The sequence below is a fragment of the Coregonus clupeaformis genome, chromosome 2 (genome assembly GCF_020615455.1).
Source record: "Coregonus clupeaformis isolate EN_2021a chromosome 2, ASM2061545v1, whole genome shotgun sequence".
Taxonomy (NCBI): domain Eukaryota; kingdom Metazoa; phylum Chordata; class Actinopteri; order Salmoniformes; family Salmonidae; genus Coregonus; species Coregonus clupeaformis.
The window spans coordinates 14,434,508-14,454,183 of NC_059193.1; the positions used below are offsets into that span (position 1 = coordinate 14,434,508).

The following is a 19,676-nucleotide window of genomic DNA, read 5'->3' on the forward strand; positions in this document are numbered from 1 at the left end:
AATGAGGTCAATATCCATCCAGGATACCCGGGCCAGGTAAATTAGAAAGGCCTGCTCGCTAAAGTGTTTTAGGGAGCGTTTGACAGTGATGAGGGGTGGACGTTTGACCGCGGACGCATTACGGACGCAGACAATAAGGCAGTGATCGCTGAGATCCTGGTTGAAGACAGCAGAGGTGTATTTAGAGGGTCAATTTGTCAGGATTATATCTATGAGGGTGCCCATGTTTACAGATTTAGCGTTGTACCTGGTAGGTTCGTTGATAATTTGTGTGAGATTGAGGGCATCTAGTTTAGATTGTCGGTTGGCCAGGGTGTTAAGCATGTCGGTAGTCATTCAGTTCAGTTACTTTCCTTTTGATGACCCTGTTTATGGCGTTCCAAATATCATGTTGATATGACAAAAAAAAATTATGCCTGAAATATTCCAGTTTATACATATTTACTTTTAATAAAAGTGCCAGGGCCAGTGAGGCCACTACACGTTTTGACGTTCGTTCTGAGAGACTCGTGATATCGGTAAACCTAACTGACGTCGCGTGCTTCCGCTTGACAAGCACCAAGGTAAACCAATCATTGTCAGTCATTTTTTTACGTCAGCCAATGGCGATTTCAGTATTTTGTTTAGAGGCGGGGTTTCTGACAAACACTGAGAAATGGGTTAGGTTGTTAGCTAGAAAGTTAGCTAATGGCTGGGGGAAAGAGATCCTCCTCAACCCTCGCTTCGGGAGAGTTTCAGGATTTCCTGAAGTAAAAACACCCGAATATTCTACAAGAGATACCCCTAAAGGAAGTTAAGGTCAACAATAAGAACGCTAATATACGTATTGTCAAGATAAGTATGCAGGATGCAGTAGCCGGGACGAGAATGCTGACGGACGGCTTCGAGGACGAGATCGACTCGGTGACTCCTCGCACCCCAGCGGTAGGGATGGGGGTAGGAGCAACACCAGGAGTCGGACTCCGGGGCATAGGGATTGGTGTGGGCGGAAAGAAAGTACGATTGTTTGGCGAGCCCGGTGGGCCTTCTACAGATAGACTGGATTTCAAACTGGCTGCGGCTGCAGTCCTTTCCTCTGGTCCCGGATCCAACAGCGACGAAGACGAGGTCTCAGAGGTAACGTTAGCTGGATATGCTAGTTAGCTAGCTAGCAAACGTTCATCTCCCTGTCTAGCCAGCTAGTTAGTTGTGGGCAGCCACCCTCTCTTAGGCTGACGAAATAACCTAAAAAACAACTAAGAATTTGCTCGAAACATGTCTCCAGCAAACTCAATTTCTCATGGGTTGTCAGACATAAGGCAAATAGTGCAAGACACCAACATAATTGCACGATAACCGATGGAATGTTTTATTTATGCGGCGTAGGCTGTGACCACGGCCTAGTTCGGGTGGAAGCGATCATGCCATCGTCAGTGCTAGCTAACGTTAGTAAGTTAGCAATCGTCTCGCAGCGCAGACACACATTCTCAACTTCGGACACTGTACACAGTGGTGGGAGAGTACGTATTCACACACAGTCAGAACAAGCACGGGCTGTCAATCTTGCCAATATTAAAACTAGCTCAAATGTTATCGTAATGGTGCAATTACGTCACCTTTTTATAAATGATATCAATTTTAAATCCGACTGTCCTTCAATTCCTCAACACACGTTTTAGACAGCTAGTTAGCTAACGTTAACTGTCGTAGCTAGTTGAGTGGTCGATCATCGTGCTATCATAAATAAAGAACACGGAGGGATCAGATGACACTGGTCTCAGCCTCACGAGACGGTGCCAACTAAATGGCCAACTCTATCACTGTCCTGCGCTGTTACAATTGATAACAGTCCACTTTCTGAGCTGTGGGCAACTTTACATGTGTTGGCAGGCTTACAGGGCACCACGGTTGAGGTTGATACCTGACAGTTGATCTGAGATCGCGAGCTACAACATGGTCACACGCACAAACACAAACCACGAGTTCCTGTTCTGTCATCAGTAATGATGATGACAACACAACGGTTTCAACTGTAAAATCTTTCTTATGTGGATTGGTTCCCTGACACGTTTGCCCTCTGCGTGTTCACCACCAACCAATCAACATCTGCTTCCAGGTCAGGTGAAGGTGTGACTTTTGAAGCCACACCTGTGGTTGCCCTGCCATACTATGCCCTACCAAACCATGCCCTACTATACCATACCCAGCCCAACCCTAACCTGTCTGTGGACTTGTGGCGGCCATGACACTATCAAGTTGTCTGACTGACACATCGCTACCTGTCTGGCTATCCTGTCCACTTCCTACACAGGCTACAAAAACACCATGCCTGCCTTGTTATTCTAACTGTTGAAATGTAATTAGGCTTGCATGGCATGGCGTCATGTGACAGTCTATGGACTGCCATTCTAGGAACACAGTCTAGGATAATGTTTGCCTGAAAACCCAACGTTGAATTGCATTGAATTCTACGTCGGTCAAAAATGAGTGTTTGGTTCAGGAAAATTTCCTCTCACGACCTCTACAAGCCAGCAAATTATATTTAAGCAGTCTAGACCGGTTGTTACCGCTGTTGGTCCTTTTGACGGTAGGAATGTGAGACCATATAACCACAGGAAAGTATAGTTAAATCACTTTATCAAAGCTGGTAGTGCATTGAGATGTCTATCACCTGAAGCATGGGTAGAACCAGGTAAACACGTGCACCAGCTCGGCAAGTATGCATGCGTGCTGTGCTTGCGTTTTCATTTTGTGCGCATGCTTCAGGTGATAGAAATCTCAACGCACTACCAGCGCTTTGAAAAGTTGATGTAATTATACTTTCCTGTGGATATAATGTCTCTCATCCCTACCTGCAAAAGGACCAACCACACAGACAACTGGTAAAGTAAGTTAAAATATCATTTTATTCAACATTCTGGCTGATGGAGTTGGAGAGAGGAAATGTTCCTGAATCAAACACTAATTTCTGCCCGACATAGAATTCAATGCAGTCGGGTTTCTAGGCAAGGATCATGTGTGTGACGCATGTTGGAACTGCCAGACCAGACGACAACCTGATAGTGATGCAGGGCTAAGGGGCACAATCCAGATAATACTGGAAAATCAATCCACTAATACGTTTCTCATACATTTAAACAAAGGGTTTTATTTATTCATGAGGCAGTGACATTTTTTTTCTGTCATGTTATAAGTCTATCTGTTGTAACGTGCACCTGCAGAGAGCACTTTCCCATTTCATGGTGTTGGATGGATGGAAGCTGTGGAGCCTGGCATGTTAACAGGGTGAAGACACTGCCTGTTGAGCTACCACCTCCTGACCATACCATAACCCACAAGTAAATAGTGAGCATTACATCTGCAATGGATTATAAGTTCTTATGTTTCATTTGGAAAATGAGATGGGGGGGATAGGAGACGAAAGCAGGCAGCTATCTTTCTCGCTCTCGCTCTACCTTCTGTTGGGAATTAGTTGAGGCTGAATGTACAGTATATGTCTGATACCTGTGTCATGTTTTGTGGCCTTCCTAAAAGGCCTTGAGGATCTGGCTGAAAGGGAGGTATTGTTGTGAAATGTTAGCCTAGTGGAGAGCTCACTCCTGTGGGCTGCAGCTGAACTCTGAGCTCCAGGATTAAGCAGATGCCTTTCCAGGCCTTTCCAGCTCTCCGGATGCAACACAGTGCTGGGAACTGTAGTTCATTGATGGGCAGAACTGATGTACATTGTTGTTTGTGAGAGCCCTCTTGAAACTACATCCCCCAAAAGTAATTGTTTTCTGCATTCCAAGTGTATAGCTACATTCCTCCACACAGACTGCCGCTAGTCTGTCTGTGGACACCCAGTAGCTTTTCCTTACTGGTCCTCATCTCTGTAAAGGACTACAGCTAAGAGCAGACTATTGACGGAGTTAGCGCAGTCATCTTTTTATTTTGAATGCTGTTTGACAGTTGCAGGTGGCACGTTGTTTTCATGACATATCTTTGCATACTGTACTACTAGGAATGTGACCAGTTTGTCTTAATTATTTAATGTTTTTGTGTGAATTTGAAACAGTTTACTACCCATTGTCTGAAGTTTAAACACATCATTAATGCTCTTTTGAATATTGCTATTGTTGAATTCACAGGATCTATTCCCTCATTTTATCTGCACTCACGTCACGTTCCTCATAAATCTTTGCCAAGCAATGCTAGTAAACAGTACACTATTTTGGAGCTGGGACAGGTTGGTTGGCATGTTGGGTACACAGACAGACACAAGCCCCTCTCTCTGCCCCTGACCTTGGGCAGCTGCAGTCCCAGCACGGAGCTGCGCCAGGGGGCCCGTGCTGTATGTACTGAATTTGCCGCATACTGTTTTCCTCCTCAATGCTTTTGTGCTGTTCTGTGTTAAAGGGTCAGCTATGGGCCAACACTCCCAGGCACCAATACCGTACCCCCCAGATACATACAGCCATGTACAGTCCAATACCATACGGTCAAGCCAGCCTTTCTCTCAGAGCTGGAAACTGATGGATATGGTTTTTAAATCAAGAGCTTGGCTTGCACTGTTTACAGTACACTAACTTATCAGAGCCTGCTTGGCCCCACTGGAGAGAACCTCATGCTGGTTGATGGTGTTGATATGGAACGGATGTCACTCCATGTATGTTTTTGAGATGTTTATTATGGAACAGTTGTTTTGCTCCTTGACCCACATCAAACTCTTGAATGTTTTCAGTTATTACACACACAAAGCAAACAAACTCATGTTTTTTGGTCAAAAGACAGTTTTCGGTTGCAAATCCCCTTAAAGGAATCAGCGTAATATGAACCACCATTTTGGAAAACATTGATTTAGAACATTTAAGGAGTTTGTACACCGAAAATGTTTGAGTTAGTTTGCGGACGACGTTGTGAGGTAGAAAACTGAGATGGAAATCTGTGTCCGTCACGAGTGTCGTCCTACATGGAGACCCTGGATCTTAGATATTCTATAGCTAGGTTGGCCTTTTTGTGCTCAGCTCAGGGTAACTCACTCTACCTTAGAGCCAAGCCATTCATTAATCAACGGTTCCAGAATGGAGAAACAGGCTCTGTTCTCTCCCATCCACATCAGAGTTGCACTTACACTGGGAACATATCATATGCATAATATGTTAACCTTTCCCCACTGAATCTAAGTTTTGTTAGCATGGAGTGGACATGGACTATATTATCTACCATTAAGTACATTTTCTATCTAAACCAGGGATGGGCAACTCCAGTCCTCGGGGGCCGAGTGGTGCAGAGTATGTGAGCGGAGTTGAGCTGTCGGAAATCCCGCTCTGCGCTCCACATTCCAACTGCTCTGCTAAAAACCACTCCTCGCTCACAGGAAGAAATAAAACAACCTCTACACATTATCTCCATTCATTTTTTTGGTTTAAGTCACAATTTAAACAACTCCCCATCTATCTTTTTGACTACGTGGACCTGCCATTTGGTTTTGAAGTATTGAAACCAAACCATATGATTTGAATAAAAATTATTTGTTATAAACAACAGGAAAAGGTGACTGTAAGAAGCGCTCATCGTTTCAAATAGGCTACATGTCATATTAAACAGCATATAAACACTCTAAACAGCCACTGGTAAATAAGGAATTATTTCGGCTATATTATTAGCCTAATTCAATGATTAGGCTGGCAGGAACATTAAGCGCTCAGCATTTAAACAACATTTTGTTATTAAATCACGATAGTCTATAAATTGTCAATTTAGAGGCTGTGACTTACTTAGAATTAAATCAAAATGAAACGGTGCCTTTGAGTTCACTTTTAGAAACAAGTTTGGCCAGAGTCTTGTGGCTTCAGGCTCATGTGATGGTGCCTGTAGAGCAGGCCAGCAGCGGAGAATACCCTCTCCACGCTTGCAAAGCCACTGGGGATGCTAAACACCCTTCGGGCCACTCTCCAGGCACCATCGCTTGAAGCCACAAGACTCTGGCCAAACTTATTTCTAAAAGTGAATTCAAAGGCGCTGTTTCATTTTCATAGCCTCAGTTTCCATCACGAGGAGGTAGCGTATCTCCAAGCTGGTTACGCACCAGTTCATCCCCTATCACCCAATCAGTTTTAAACCTGGGCTCCAGGACTGCGAGGACCAGAATGTTTATCGTTATAGTACTGAGTGGAGACGTTATCTGATAGTGTTTCTGCAAAGCAGCAATGTCTATGGGCTGAGACACTGTAGTCAACAGTTTCTTTTATTTCCGACATGGCAGGGAGAATCATGCCCAGGGTCCCCAGCTCTTTCTGCATAGTGGTGTCAGAACCTCCACCAGGACCTGTTTGCCAATACATTTAGTTTAGGGGGAATTTTTCATAATCGGACATAGACTTCAGTTTGTTTTGCCACAATGGGCCTCTTTCGAACATCTTCATTACAGACTCAATGATGCGTAATTGGCTGTTCCATCTTGTCATGCAGGCTTCTGTGGGGTGCGCTCCCAATCTGTCACTTTCCTCTGTGTTCAATGTACTCTTCCTAACACTTTTCACAAGTTTCCCCACTTTCTGGATCAGTCCACTAACCCCATCATGCATGTTAATGGGATCCTTTATTGCGAGCTGAAGCATGTGAATTGGGCACTGTAAATTGAGATTTGACTCCGAAGTATTGGTTTACAATCGTGTCAATGTTGTTGGCTATATGGTCAGTTTGGGACTGAGAGTGCAGGTGGTGCGTCCTACTCCTCCGTGTCGGATGCCTCCTCTTAGTCCTGTCCATCATTGGTCTACTCTAAAGCAGGTAGGGTGAAGGCCTTGACCATGTTGCTTGCGCTGTCAGTCACCACTTGTATCAGCTGTCGCTGCACGTTCTAGTTCCTCAGGATACTTTGATCTTTCTGCTAAATGGCCTCTGCTGTGTGGTGTCCTTGTATGTGCTCGCAGCTCAGCAACACCATGTGGCCTTTATATTTTCCGTCAATGAAACTAGTGACAATCCCCCAGGAAACTGTGCCCCCTTCTGCTAGTCCAAATGTCAGTTGACACAACGAAACCATCACCTAGTTGCAATAGATCTCCCAGCATGGCTTCCATTTCTTGGAGGGCATGAGGGTGTCTCGGACCGTACTATAGCAAGCTGTGTAGCCTGGTTGAGCTGCACGTACAAAGTACCGGATCCCTTCCCATTCTCCCTTAGTTAGGGGCTCATAGTCCAAGTAAACCATTTTAAAAGAAAGCCTCATCCAATTGGCTCTTTCTCTTCCGCGACACTGCCGGGGCTTTACGTGCAGAAAAGTAATATTGGAGTGTGTCTTTCTCCTGCAAAGTTCATGGCTGCTGCATCTCCTTCTCTGTAAATACAAATTAGGACTGACACCAATTGGTCGACTGGTTGATAGGCTGTTGGTCGACCAATATTTTTTTTGTCAAGCAGCAGCAAATATGTTTTTTTTAATGCTCACGACACCTGTCTGATTCACACCCATCTCAGTGGACTAATCCATTACGGAGGCCGCAGGGATGGCACAGTCCAAGAAGGGGAGTGTGGCTAAGATGCACAATGCACGTCTCTCTCAGAATGTGCGCTCTCCCGTCAATTTGTGCACATTCATTGTTTCATAACTTCATTGTGTGGATTGTATGTTTGATTGTTAGTGTCTATCAATTCCACATATCACCAGCAGTACGTTTACCGTTAATTCCTATTTCTCATCTACAATGTTTGTTTGGTTACGGTCATTTCTGTTAATGCATTCAGTATATTATTATTATTATTATTATTATTATTATTATTATTATTATTATTATTATTATTCCAGTCTTTTACCGTTCCTGGAACAAAATGTTTTTGTATAATGTTTCTATAGGTACATTTACATTTTAGTCATTTAGCAGACGCTCTTATCCAGAGCGACTTACAGTTAGTGAGTACATGCATACATGTTTTGTTATTTTTTTGATATTTTCTATTTATTTCTTATTTTTAATTTTTCATACTGGCCCCCCGTGGGAATTGAACCCACAACCCTGCCGTTGCAAACGCCATGCTCTACCAACTGAGCTACATGTAGGCCTATAGAAAGCTCCTTGGAAGAAGTCATATGTCAGGCCTATTGGTCCAAAATCAATGATAATAGAACCTTGTTCATTTCTGTTAGCATGTGCACATAGTACACCTTCATGCTTTCGGGATATGTGTCTTTTCAGATTCCACAATGATTCTTTAGTTGTAGACACTCACTCTCTTCCTCTTGTTCCTCCTCATCTTTTTAAGTCACCTTGAGTTTGCTCCTCTGTGTTTTTTATCATTCTTGATGAAAATATTTAGTGAACTTCATGACAGTAGCTAAAGCAAAGGGCTATAGCAGCACACAAGTAGACTACAAATGCATGCTGGGCCGGGCATGCCCTGAGCTCGTGAAGTGAGCACTACTAAATAAACTTCAGTTAGTGCTAAATACGGCTGCTAGAATCCTGACTAGAACCAAGAAATTTGATCATATTACTCCAGTGCTAGCTTCCCTACACTGGCTTCCTGTTAAGGCAAGGGCTGATTTCAAGGTTTTACTGTTAACCTATAAAGCGTTACATGGGCTTGCTCCTACCTATCTTTCCGAGTTGGTCCTGCCGTACATACCAATACGTACGCTACGGTCACAAGACGCAGGCCTCCTAATTGTCCCTAGAATTTCTAAGCAAACAGCGGGAGGCAGGGCTTTCTCCTATAGATCTCCATTTTTATGGAACAGTTTGCCTACCCATGTGAGAGACGCAGACTCGGTCTCGACCTTTAAGTCTTTACTGAAGACTTATCTCTTCAGTAGGTCTTATGATTGAGTGTAGTCTGGCCCAGGAGTGTGAAGGTGAACGGAAAGGCTCTGGAGCAACGAACAGCCCTTGCTGTCTCTGCCAGGCCGGTTCCCCTCTCTCCACTGGGGTTCTCTGCCTCTAACCCTGTTACAGGGGCTGAGTCACTGGCTTGCTGGTGCTCTTTCATGCCGTCCCTAGGAGGGGTGCGTCACTTGAGTGGGTTGAGTTACTGACGTGATCTTCCTGTCTGGGTTGGCGCCCCCCCTTGGTTTGTGCTGTGGTGGAGACCTCTGTGGGCTATACTCGGCCTTGTCTCAGGATTGTAAGTTGGTGGTTGAGGATATCCCTCTAGTGGTGCGGGGGCTGTGCTTTGGCAGAGTGGGTGGGGTTATATCCTTCCTGTTTGGCCCTGTCCGGGGTTTCTTCGGATGGGGCCACAGTGTCTCCGGACCGCTCCTGTCTCAGCCTCCAGTATTTATGCTGCAGTAGTTTATGTGTCGGGGGGCTGGGGTTAGTTGGTTATACCTGGAGTACTTCTCCTGTCTTATCCAGTGTCCTGTGTGAATTTAAGTATGCTCTCTCTAATTCTCTCGTTCTCTCTTTCTCTCTGAGAACCTGAGCCCTAGGACCATACGTCAGGACTACCGGGCATGCTGACACCTTGCTGTCCCCAGTCCGCCTGGCCTTGCTGCTATTCCAGTTTCAACTGTTCTGCCTGCTGTTTCGAAACCCCTACCTGTCCCATACCTGCTGTTTTCAACTCTTAATGATCGGCTATGAAAAGCCAACTGAGAGACCTGAGCCCTAGGACCATACGTCGGGACTACCGGCCGTGGTGACTCCTTGCTGTCCCCAGTCCGCCTGGCCTTGCTGCTATTCCAGTTTCAACTGTTCTGCCTGCGGTTATGGAACCCCTACCTGTCCCAGACCTGCTGTTTTCAACTCTTAATGATCGGCTATGAAAAGCCAACTGAGATTTATTCCTGATTATTATTTGACCATGCTTGTCACTTATGAACATTTTTGAACATCTTGGCATGGTTCTGTTATAATCTCCACCCGGCACAGCCAGAAGAGGACTGGCCACCCCTCATAGCCTGGTTCCTCTCTAGGTTTCTTCCTAGGTTTTGGCCTTTCTAGGGAGTTTTTCCTAGCCACCGTGCTTCTACACCTGCATTACTAGCTGTTTGGGGTTTTAGGCTGGGTTTCTGTACAGCACTTCGAGATATTAGCTGATGTACGAAGGGCTATATAAAATAAAATTGATTGATTGATACTGGAGTGAAATTGGAGTGGGCGAGAAAGCCGACCCTCCAGCCTTTGGGAAACTCGCCCCGAGCTCCAGTCAAATTGGGCACTCCTCCTCGCTCCCGCGCCACTCCGCTCACATACACTGGAGCTGTGTCACCCTAGCAAACACAGCTGATTTAAACTAATTGCATTCTAAACTGAAGATCACGATTCGTTGATTATTGGAGTCAGGTATGTTAGCTGGGAGTATTTTTTTAGGTACCCTTCCACCGATCTGTGCCTCGCCACAATCCTGTCTCAGAGCTCTACGGACAATTCCTTCAACCTCATGGCTTGGTTTTTGCTCTGACATGCACTGTCAACTGTGGGACCTTTATATAGACAGGTGTGTCCCTTACCAAATCATATCCAATCAATTGAATTTACCACAGGTGGACTCCAATCAATTTGTAGAAACATATCAAGGATGATCAATGGAAACAGGATGCACCTGAGCTCAATTTCGAGTCTCATAGCGAAGGGTCTGAATACTTATGTAAATAAGGTATTTCAGTTTTTAATTTGTTAGTACATTTGCAAATAATGTGTCATTATGGGGTTTTGTGTGTAAATTTAGGAACATTTTTTATTGAATCAATTTTAGAATAACCCTGTAATGTAACAAAATGTGGGGAGGTCAAAGGGTCTGAATACTTTCCGAATGCAGTGCATCTGAAGCCTTGACTTGACGGAGTCTTCCTCAATGCTCAGACCATGTCCGTTATAAGGCCTCTTGGCCAATGTGAATGTGTCAGGCTGCAATGCTACTCTAGAGGCCCTGGCTAAAGATGGAGGGATGGACTTTGCATCAGACCTGACGTGACACCTCGGTGTGTACAGAATGTCTAGGTCAACAAAGGGAAAAACCAGCACAGGCCTGAGGCCTACGTATAGGACAGGGACTCCTTGAGAAATTACAGTGGGAGGTTTCGTTTTCACTGTCCCTGCCTGCCATAAAGCAGGCTGAAAGTTCATCCTAACCCTACAGCTGTCCCAGACCAAATGTCTGTGTCGGTGGGCCAAAATATATAGTCTGGTGTGATGTTTAATTGACATGACCTTGTCCTGGTCAGTTCACGCGTTCAGGAAAAACTTGAAGCTCAGCCTAATGCTTTCTGCATGCTTTTGTTCGGTTGGCACCTAACCGAACGAGTGTGCTCGCAATACTCCCTTTAAAGACCTTGAAAAATGAAAGAATGCTGCAATAGTACTGTTTGTCCATCTCGAGATGCCATAGCCCGTATATACTTCCTCAAAATGGTCAGAATTAATCTAAGAAAACTCAAGAAATCTGTCATAAATTTTTAAGTTTATGCCAAGGCGATCTTAGTTGCTAAATTTTACATCTAAAAAGTGAAAAAATGTGCTTGAAAACAATTAGTCTCTCGTTGAATGATAAACACTTAATTGAAGAATCCCTACTGTTGACCAATCACCGCCGAAGGGGTGTATACTTCATCCCTACTGTTGACCAATCACCGCCGAAGGGGTGTATACTTCATCCCTACTGTTGACCAATCACCGCCGAAGGGGTGTATACTTCATCCCTACTGTTGACCAATCACCGCCGAAGGGGTGTATACTTCATCCCTACTGTTGACCAATCACCGCCGAAGGGGTGTATACTTCGGCAACCGACTTCCGCTTGCCTTGAGAAAATAATGTGTGTGCACGAGCAGCCGAAAAAAAACCTTGCCGAAGACCAAAACGTCACAATGTGGTCATAATATATTGCTGAACTGTTTCAAATGGGAAGCCTTAAGTCTCATACAGACACAACTTTGGACCAAAATGCAGAGACATGTAACTGAACCTCCCTTTTTATAAACGATAACAATGTCTGACATAATTCTCTGGAAAAGATGTGTGTTAAAAATATGGAACCACACCCCTCATTTGTCTGGTCATTTGTTTAGAGTAGATGCAGTATCCATTCTACCCGGCAACACGCCACGGCCAATACGTTTCAGCTGAAGTTGGTTATCTGATCCACGCGTTTCTACTCCCTCATGCGGTGGTGTTGGAGAAAAACATCCAGTCATGCAAATAAGACTGGAATTGTGGAGGACACCAGTCAAACTGGAGAGCTGTGCTAGTTTACATTAGACCCCTTGTCTTAGTTGTTGATGACAAAGTCAAATATATACCTATGGATACAGATTTTTAAGCAATATAATATTACACGTTTTGGGGGTCGGCTGCAGATGATGATGCAACATCAAAAGTGAGATTTCCCTGTCTGCTGTTATGTACTTTATAAATTGTGCATTGCTTTTCTCCCCCCCTCTCCTTACCCAAGGTGGAGTCATTTATCTTGGACCAGGAGGACTTGGAGAACCCCATCATGAAGACTGCCTCTGAGCTGCTTTTGTCCAGCGCCACAGACGGTGTGGACCTACGCACCGTTGACCCAGAGACACAGGCCCGCCTCGAGGCCCTGCTAGAGGCTGCAGGTACGACCCTGAACCCATCTCTGGGCCCTAACCCTGACCCCTGTTGTTCAGAACCCAACTGGGCCCAATCCCACGGTTCAGCCCTGTCCCAAACCTGCCTCTATTTAGTCTAACTCAATTCAAACTCACTTCACCCTAAGACTTAGGCCTAGTACCCCATCCAAACCAATTCTATCCAACCCTACTTGACGTGAAAGGACCCCACCAGCAACCCAATTCCACCCTACCAGAACCCGACTCGCCCATCTAGTACTTCCCACAAACCTGACCCTAACACCTTGCCTTGCAGACTGTCGCATTTCTGCTTGATCCATTGAAGTGAACGTGTGGTTATCTGCATCTTGCACAGCATAGCTGTCACCTACCGTCCGACCATGTTAGATCACTGGTTACTTCAGGGGAAGGAGGAAGGCAGGAGGCGTTTCAAACAGGGCAAAGCCAGCCTGATGGAAAACCAGAAAGAGATATGTCCATGTTTCTAATGTCAACGTGTGTGTGCATAGCCTTCGGAAAGTATTCAGACCCCTTGACTTTTTCTACATTTTGTTACGTTACAGCCTTATTATAAAATCGATTAAATAAATAAAAAAATCCTCATCAATCTACACACAATACCCCATAATGACAAACTGTTTTTTTGGAAAACAGGTTTTTAGAAACGTTTTCTAATTTATTAGAAATTAAAAACAAAAATACCTTATTTATATAAGTATTAAGACCCTTTGTTATGAGACTCGAAATTGAGCTCAGGTGCATCCTGTTTCCATTGATCATCCTTGAGATGTTTCTACTACTGGATTGGAGTCCACCTGTGCTAAATTCAATTGATTGGACATGATTTGGAAAGGCACACACCTGTCTATATAAGGTCCCACAGTTGAAAGTGCATGTCAGAGCAAAAACCAAGCCATGAGGTCGAAGGAATTGTCCGTAGAGCTCCGAGACAGGATTGTGTCGAGGCACAGATCTGGGGAGGTGTACCAAAACATTTCTGCAGCATTGAAGGTCCCCAAGAACCTTAAATGGAAGAAGTTTGGAGGTGACCAAGAACACGATGGTCACTCTGACAGAGCTCTGGAGTTCCTCTGTGGAGATGGGAGAACCTTCTAGAAGGACAACCCGATCTGCAGCACTCCACCAATCAGGCCTTTATGGTAGAGTGGCCAGACGGAAGCCACTCCTCAGTAAAAGGCACATGACAGCCCGCTTGGAGTTTGCCAAAAGGCACCTAAAGACTCTCAGACCATGAGAAACAAGATTCTCTGGTCTGATGAAACCAAGATTGAACTCTTTGGCCTGAATGCCAAGCGTCACGTCTGGAGGAAACCTGGCACCATCCCTACGGTGAAGCATGGTGGTGGCAGCATCATGCTGTGGGGATGTTTTTCAGTGGCAGGGACTGGGAGACTAGTCAGGATCGAGGCAAAGATGAACGGAGCAAAGTACAGAGAGATCCTTGATGAAAACCTGCTCCAGAGCTCTCAGGACCTCAGACTGGGGCGACGGTTCACCTTCCAACAGGACAACGACCCTAAGCACACAGCCAAGACAACGCAGGAGTGGCTTCGGGACAAGTCTCTGAATGTCCTTGAGTGGCCCAGCCAGAGCTCGGACTTGAACCCGATATAACATCTCTGGAGAGACCTGAAAATAGCTGTGCAGCAACGCTCCCCTCCAACCTGACAGAGCTTGAGAGGATCTGCAGAGAAGAATGGGAGAAACTCCCCAAATACAGGTGTGCCAAGCTTGTAGCGTCATAACCAAGAAGACTCGAGGCTGTAATCGCTGCCAACAGTGCTTCAAGAAAGTACTGAGTAAAGGGTCTGAATATCACCTTTCCATCAAGTCAGTTCGTCACAATTCTGCCCTGCTAGAGCTGCCCCGGTCAACTGTAAGTGCTGTTATTTTGAAGTGGAAACTTCTAGGAGCAAGAACATGAAGTGGTAGGCCACACAAGCTCACAGAATGTGACCGCCGAGTGCTGAAGCGCGTAAAAATCGTCTTGCCTCAGTTGCAACACTCACTACCGCATTCCAAACTGCCTCTGGAAGCAATGTCAGCACAATAACTGTTCGTCGGAAGCTTCATGAAATGGGTTTCCATGGCCAAGCAGCCGCACACAAGCCTAAGATCACCATGCACAATGCCACCCGTTGGCTGGAGTGGTGTAAAGCACGCCACCATTGGACTTTGGAGCAGTGGAAAGGCGTTTTTGGAGTGAATAATCACGCTTTACCATCTGACAGTCCGACGGACGAATCTGGATTTGGCAGATGCCAGGAGAACGATATCTGCCCCAATGCATAGTGCCAACTGTAAAGTTTGGAGGAAGAATGGTCTGGGGCTGTTTTTCATGGTTCGGGCTAGGCCCCTTATTTCCAGTGAAGCGAAATGTTATTCTGTGCTTCAACTTTGTGGCAACAGTTTGGGGAAGGCCCTTTCCTGTTTCAGCATGACAATGTCCCCGTGCACAAAGCGAGGTCCATACAGAAATGGTTTGTCGAGATCGGTGTGGAAGAACTTGACCCTCCTGCACAGAGTCGAGATCGGTGTGGAAGAACTTGACCCTCCTGCACAGAGCCCTGACCTCAACCCCATCGAACACCTTTGGGGTGAATTGTAAAGCAGACTGCGAGCCAGGCCTAATCGCTCAACATCAGTGCTGGATGTTAAAGCTATGTTGTAGGGTTGTTACATGGTGTTCATGGTGTTCTCATAGATAGTTCCAGTGGATTAGACAGCAGGCCCTCAGATTTGACACATTGTACACAGCCAGAGAAGTCTTTTTCAAACTAGGCTAGGTCGCTGAGTCTGAGCAGGATGCAGTGGTTAACAGACTCAAAGGCTTTAGCCAGATCAGTAAAAACAGCCTCACAATACTGCTTGTTGTCAAAAGCTGATATGATGTTGTTTAGACAGGACAATACAACGATCAACCCCCCAAACCTCAGCCTTCCACCACTTGCCCTGCCCTGCCTGCCCGCCTGGGGAAATGTTGTGAAATCCTTCTGACAGCTAGGCATAGCCAAAGTTTAGTCTCACTCACACAGGCAGAGCAGAGGGTAGTAGTTATGACAACACTGACTGGCAGGACCCACCCACTCACACAGTTTTACTTCTAAACTTTTCTGTTACAAAGATGTTTGCGTACCGTGTGGCTGCTGTCTTAATCTCTGACCCAACTTTTGCTTTTTTCTGATTCTTTTGGCGTTTATCTTTACTTTACTGTGCTGTTGCTTGCAAGTTTTAGATTTTCACTGTACTTGTGCATGTGACAACTAAAACTTCCACTAATGTAGGGTAAAGGCAAACGTATGCCTCTACGCTCACTTTCTCCCCGTCTCTTGTGTCAACACACACACACAGATATAACATATAGCCCCTGGTTCTCCTCAGACTTGACTGCCCTTGACCAGCACAAAAACATCCTGTGGCGTATTGCATTAGCATCGAACAGCCCCCGCGATATGCAACTTTTCAGAGAAGTCAGGAACCAATATACACAATCAGTTAGGAAAGCAAAGGCTAGCTTTTTCAAACAGTTATTTGCATCCTGTAGCACTAACTCCAAAAAGTTTTGGGACACTGTAAAGTCCATGGAGCATAAGAGCACCTCCTCCCCACTGCACTGAGGCTAGGAAACACTGTCACCATCGATAAATCTACAATAATCGAGAATTTCAACAAGCATTTTACTACGGCTGGCCATGCTTTCCACCTGGCTACCACTACCCCGGCCACCAGCTCTGCACCCTCCGCTGCAACTTGCCCATGCCTCCCCCGCTTCTCCTTTACACAAATTCAGACAGCTGATGTTCTGAAAGAGCTGAAAAATCTGGACCCCTACAAATCAGCTGGGCTAGACAATCTGGACCATTTTCTTTCTAAAATTAGCTGCTGAAATTGTCGCAACCCCTATTACTAGCCTGTTCAACCTCTCTTTCGTAACGTCTGAGATCCCCAGAGATTGGAAAGCTGCCGCGGTCATCCCCCTCTTCAAAGGGCGTGACACTCTAGATCCAAACTGTTACAGACTTATATCCATCCTGCCCTGCCTTTCGAAAGCCAAGTTAACAAACAGATCACCGACCATTTCGAATCCCACCGTACCTTCTCCGCTATGCAATCCAGTTTCCGAGCTGGGCATGGGTGCACCTCAGCCACGCTCAAGGTCCTAAACGATATTATAACCGCGATCGATAAAAGTCAGTACTGCGCAGCCGTCTTCATCGACCTGTTCAAGGCTTTCGACTCTGTCAACCACCGCATTCTTATTGGCAGACTAAATAGCCTTGGTTTCTCTGACTGCCTCGCCTGGTTCACCAACTACTTCTCAGAGTTCAATGTGTCAAATCGGAGGGCCTGTTGTCTGAACCTCTGGCCGTCTCTATGGGGGTGCCACAGGGTTCAATTCTCGGGCCGACTCTATTCTCTGTGTATATCAATGATGTCGCTCTTGCTGCTGGTGACGCTCGGATCCACCTCTATGCGGACAACACCATTTTGTATACATCTGGCCCTTCATTGGACACTGTGTTAACAAACCTCCAAACGAGCTTCAATGCCATACAACACTCCTTCTGTAGCCTCCAACTGCTATTAAACACTAGTAAATCTAAATGCATGCTCTTCAACCGATCGCTGCTTGCACCCGCCCACCCGACTAGAATCACTACTCTCGGCGGGTCTGACCTAGAGTATGTGGACAACTACAAATACCTAGGTGTCTGGTTAGACTGTAAACTCAACTTCCAGACTCACATAAAGAATCTCCAATCAAAAGTTAGATCTAGAATCAGCTTCCTATTTCGCAACAAAGCCTCCTTCACTCATGCTGCCAAACATGCCCTCGTAAAACTGACTATCCTACCGATCCTTGACTTCGGCGATGTAATTTACAAAATAGCCTCCAACACTCTACTCAGCAAATTGGATGTCGTCTATCACAGTGCCATCCGTTTTGTCACCAAAGCCCCATATACTACCCACTATTGTGACCTGTACGCTCTTGTTGGCTGGCACTCACTACATATTCGTCGCCAAATCCACTGGCTCCAGGTCATCTATAAATCACTGCTAGGCAAATCCCTGTCTTATCTTAGCTCACTGGTCACCATAGCAACACCCACCCGTAGTCTGTGCTCCAGCAGGTATATCTCACTGGTCATCCCCAAAGCCAACACCTCCTTTGGCCGCCATTCCTTCCAGTTCTCTGCTGCCAATGACTGGAACGAACTGCAAAAATCTCTGAAGCTGGAGACTCTTATCTCCCTCACTAACTTTAAGTGTCAGTTGTCAGAGCACCTTACCGATCACTGCACCTGTACACAGCCATTCTGAAATTAGCCCACCCAACTACCTCATCCCCATATTGTTATTTATTTTGCTAATTTGCACCCCAGTATCTCTATTTGCACATCATCTTTTGCACATCTATCATTCCAGTGTTCATTACGAAATTGTAACTATTTTGCACTATGGCCTATTTATTGCCTTACCTCCATAACTTACTACATTCGCACACATTGTATATATATTTTCTGTTGTATTTTTGACTTTATGTTTTGTTTATCCCAAATGTAATTCTGTGTTGTTGTTTTTTATCGCACTGCTTTGCTTTATCTTGGCCAGGTCGCAATTGTAAATGAGAACTTGTTCTCAACTGGCTTCTTACCTGTTTAAATAAAGGTGAAATAAAATAAAAATAAAATAAAAAACACAGTATTTTGGCTTGGATGGCCTCCCTGGATGGGAAGTGGGTCTTGCTCCTTGTGAAAGAGGTCCTTCAATGTAGGTTAACAGAACAAGCGGTCTGTTTTATCCTCATGCCTGCATCTCGCTCTCTTCCCTGCATCTCGGTCCTCTCGCTCTCTTCTGCAGGCTTTCTCTTCCTTCCCCTCCCCTTACCTCCCCTCCCTCCCACACACTCTCTTGTATGACATTCCTGCTTTTCTCCCTGCTGTTTCTCTTGTCCAATACTTTCTACACAGTGTTAGTCCACCACTCTAGTCGTCATCTATAATTCACACACAGGAGGCAGATGACCGAGCTCTGCTAGCCTATAGGCCCCCAAGCCCCTAGCTAGTCCCTACTCCCTAGACACCAGCTAGCCCCCAGCCCTTTAGGGCTCTAGTCTAGCCCCCAGGCTCTTAGGGTTAGATCTGTGAGGACTGGGTCAGGTCGGTTTCCACCTAGCCTCTCAGAGGGGAAGGTGGAGCTACTCTCACATTACTTAGTGTGAAATATCTCTTGACCTTTTTAACATGTAGACATAGACAGAGTGTACAAAACATTAGGAACACCTTCCTAATATTGAGGTTCACCCCCTTTTGCCCTCAGAACAGCCTCAATTCATCAGGGCATGTATAATATAATATAATATGCCATTTAGCAGACGCTTTTATCCAAAGCGACTTACAGTCATGCGTGCATACATTTTTTGTGTATGGGTGGTCCCGGGGATCGAACCCACTACCTTGGCGTTACAAGCGCCGTGCTCTACCAGCTGAGCTACAGAGGACCACATGTACTCTACAAGGTGTCAAAAGTGTTCCACAGGGATGCTGGCCCATGTTGACTCCAGTGCTTCGCACAGTTGTGTCAAGTTGGCTGGATATCCTTTGGGGGGGTGGACCATTCTTGATACTCACTGGAAACTGTTGAGTGTGAAACCCAGCAATGTTGCAGTTCTTAATAATAATAATAATAAGCCATTTAGCAGACGCTTTTATCCAAAGCGACTTAGTCATGCGTGCATACATTTTTGTGTATGGGTGGTGCCGGGGATCGAACCCACTACCTTGGCGTTACAAGCGCCGTGCTCTACCAGCTGAGCTACAGAGGATCTGTAGGCGCACTGATTTGACACATTCAAATCAGTGCGCCTGGCACCTACTACAGCCCGTTCAAAGGCACTTCAATATTTTGTCTTGCCCATTCACCCTCTGTTTGGCACACATACAGAATCCATATCTCAAGGCTTCAATAAAAAATATTTATTTAACCTGTCTCCTCCCCTCCATCTACACTGATTTGAAGGGGATTTAACAAGTGACATCAATAAGAGATCATAGCTTTCACCTGGTCAGTCTATGTCATGGAAAGAGCACTCGTGTCATGTTTTGTACACAGTGTATATACCCAAGACTGTTAAGCTTGTCAAATCTCAGTTTTC

At 45.4% G+C, this 19,676-nt stretch overlaps 1 protein-coding gene across 13 annotated transcripts in view; it reads left to right on the forward strand.

Annotated features, from left to right (window-relative positions):
- The first annotated feature begins 673 nt into the window (after positions 1 to 673).
- The window catches only part of LOC121533092 (ankyrin repeat and KH domain-containing protein 1), a 52,591-nt gene continuing 33,588 nt past the window's right edge, over positions 674 to 19,676 (forward strand). For all 13 annotated transcript variants that reach the window (XM_041838860.2, XM_045226675.1, XM_041838867.2 and 10 more), the window contains exons 1-2: positions 674 to 1,116; positions 12,349 to 12,502. In XM_041838860.2, the coding sequence (XP_041694794.2) occupies positions 841 to 1,116; positions 12,349 to 12,502 (430 nt within the window). In that variant the 5' untranslated portion in view covers positions 674 to 840. The remainder of the gene's footprint in view (positions 1,117 to 12,348; positions 12,503 to 19,676) is intronic.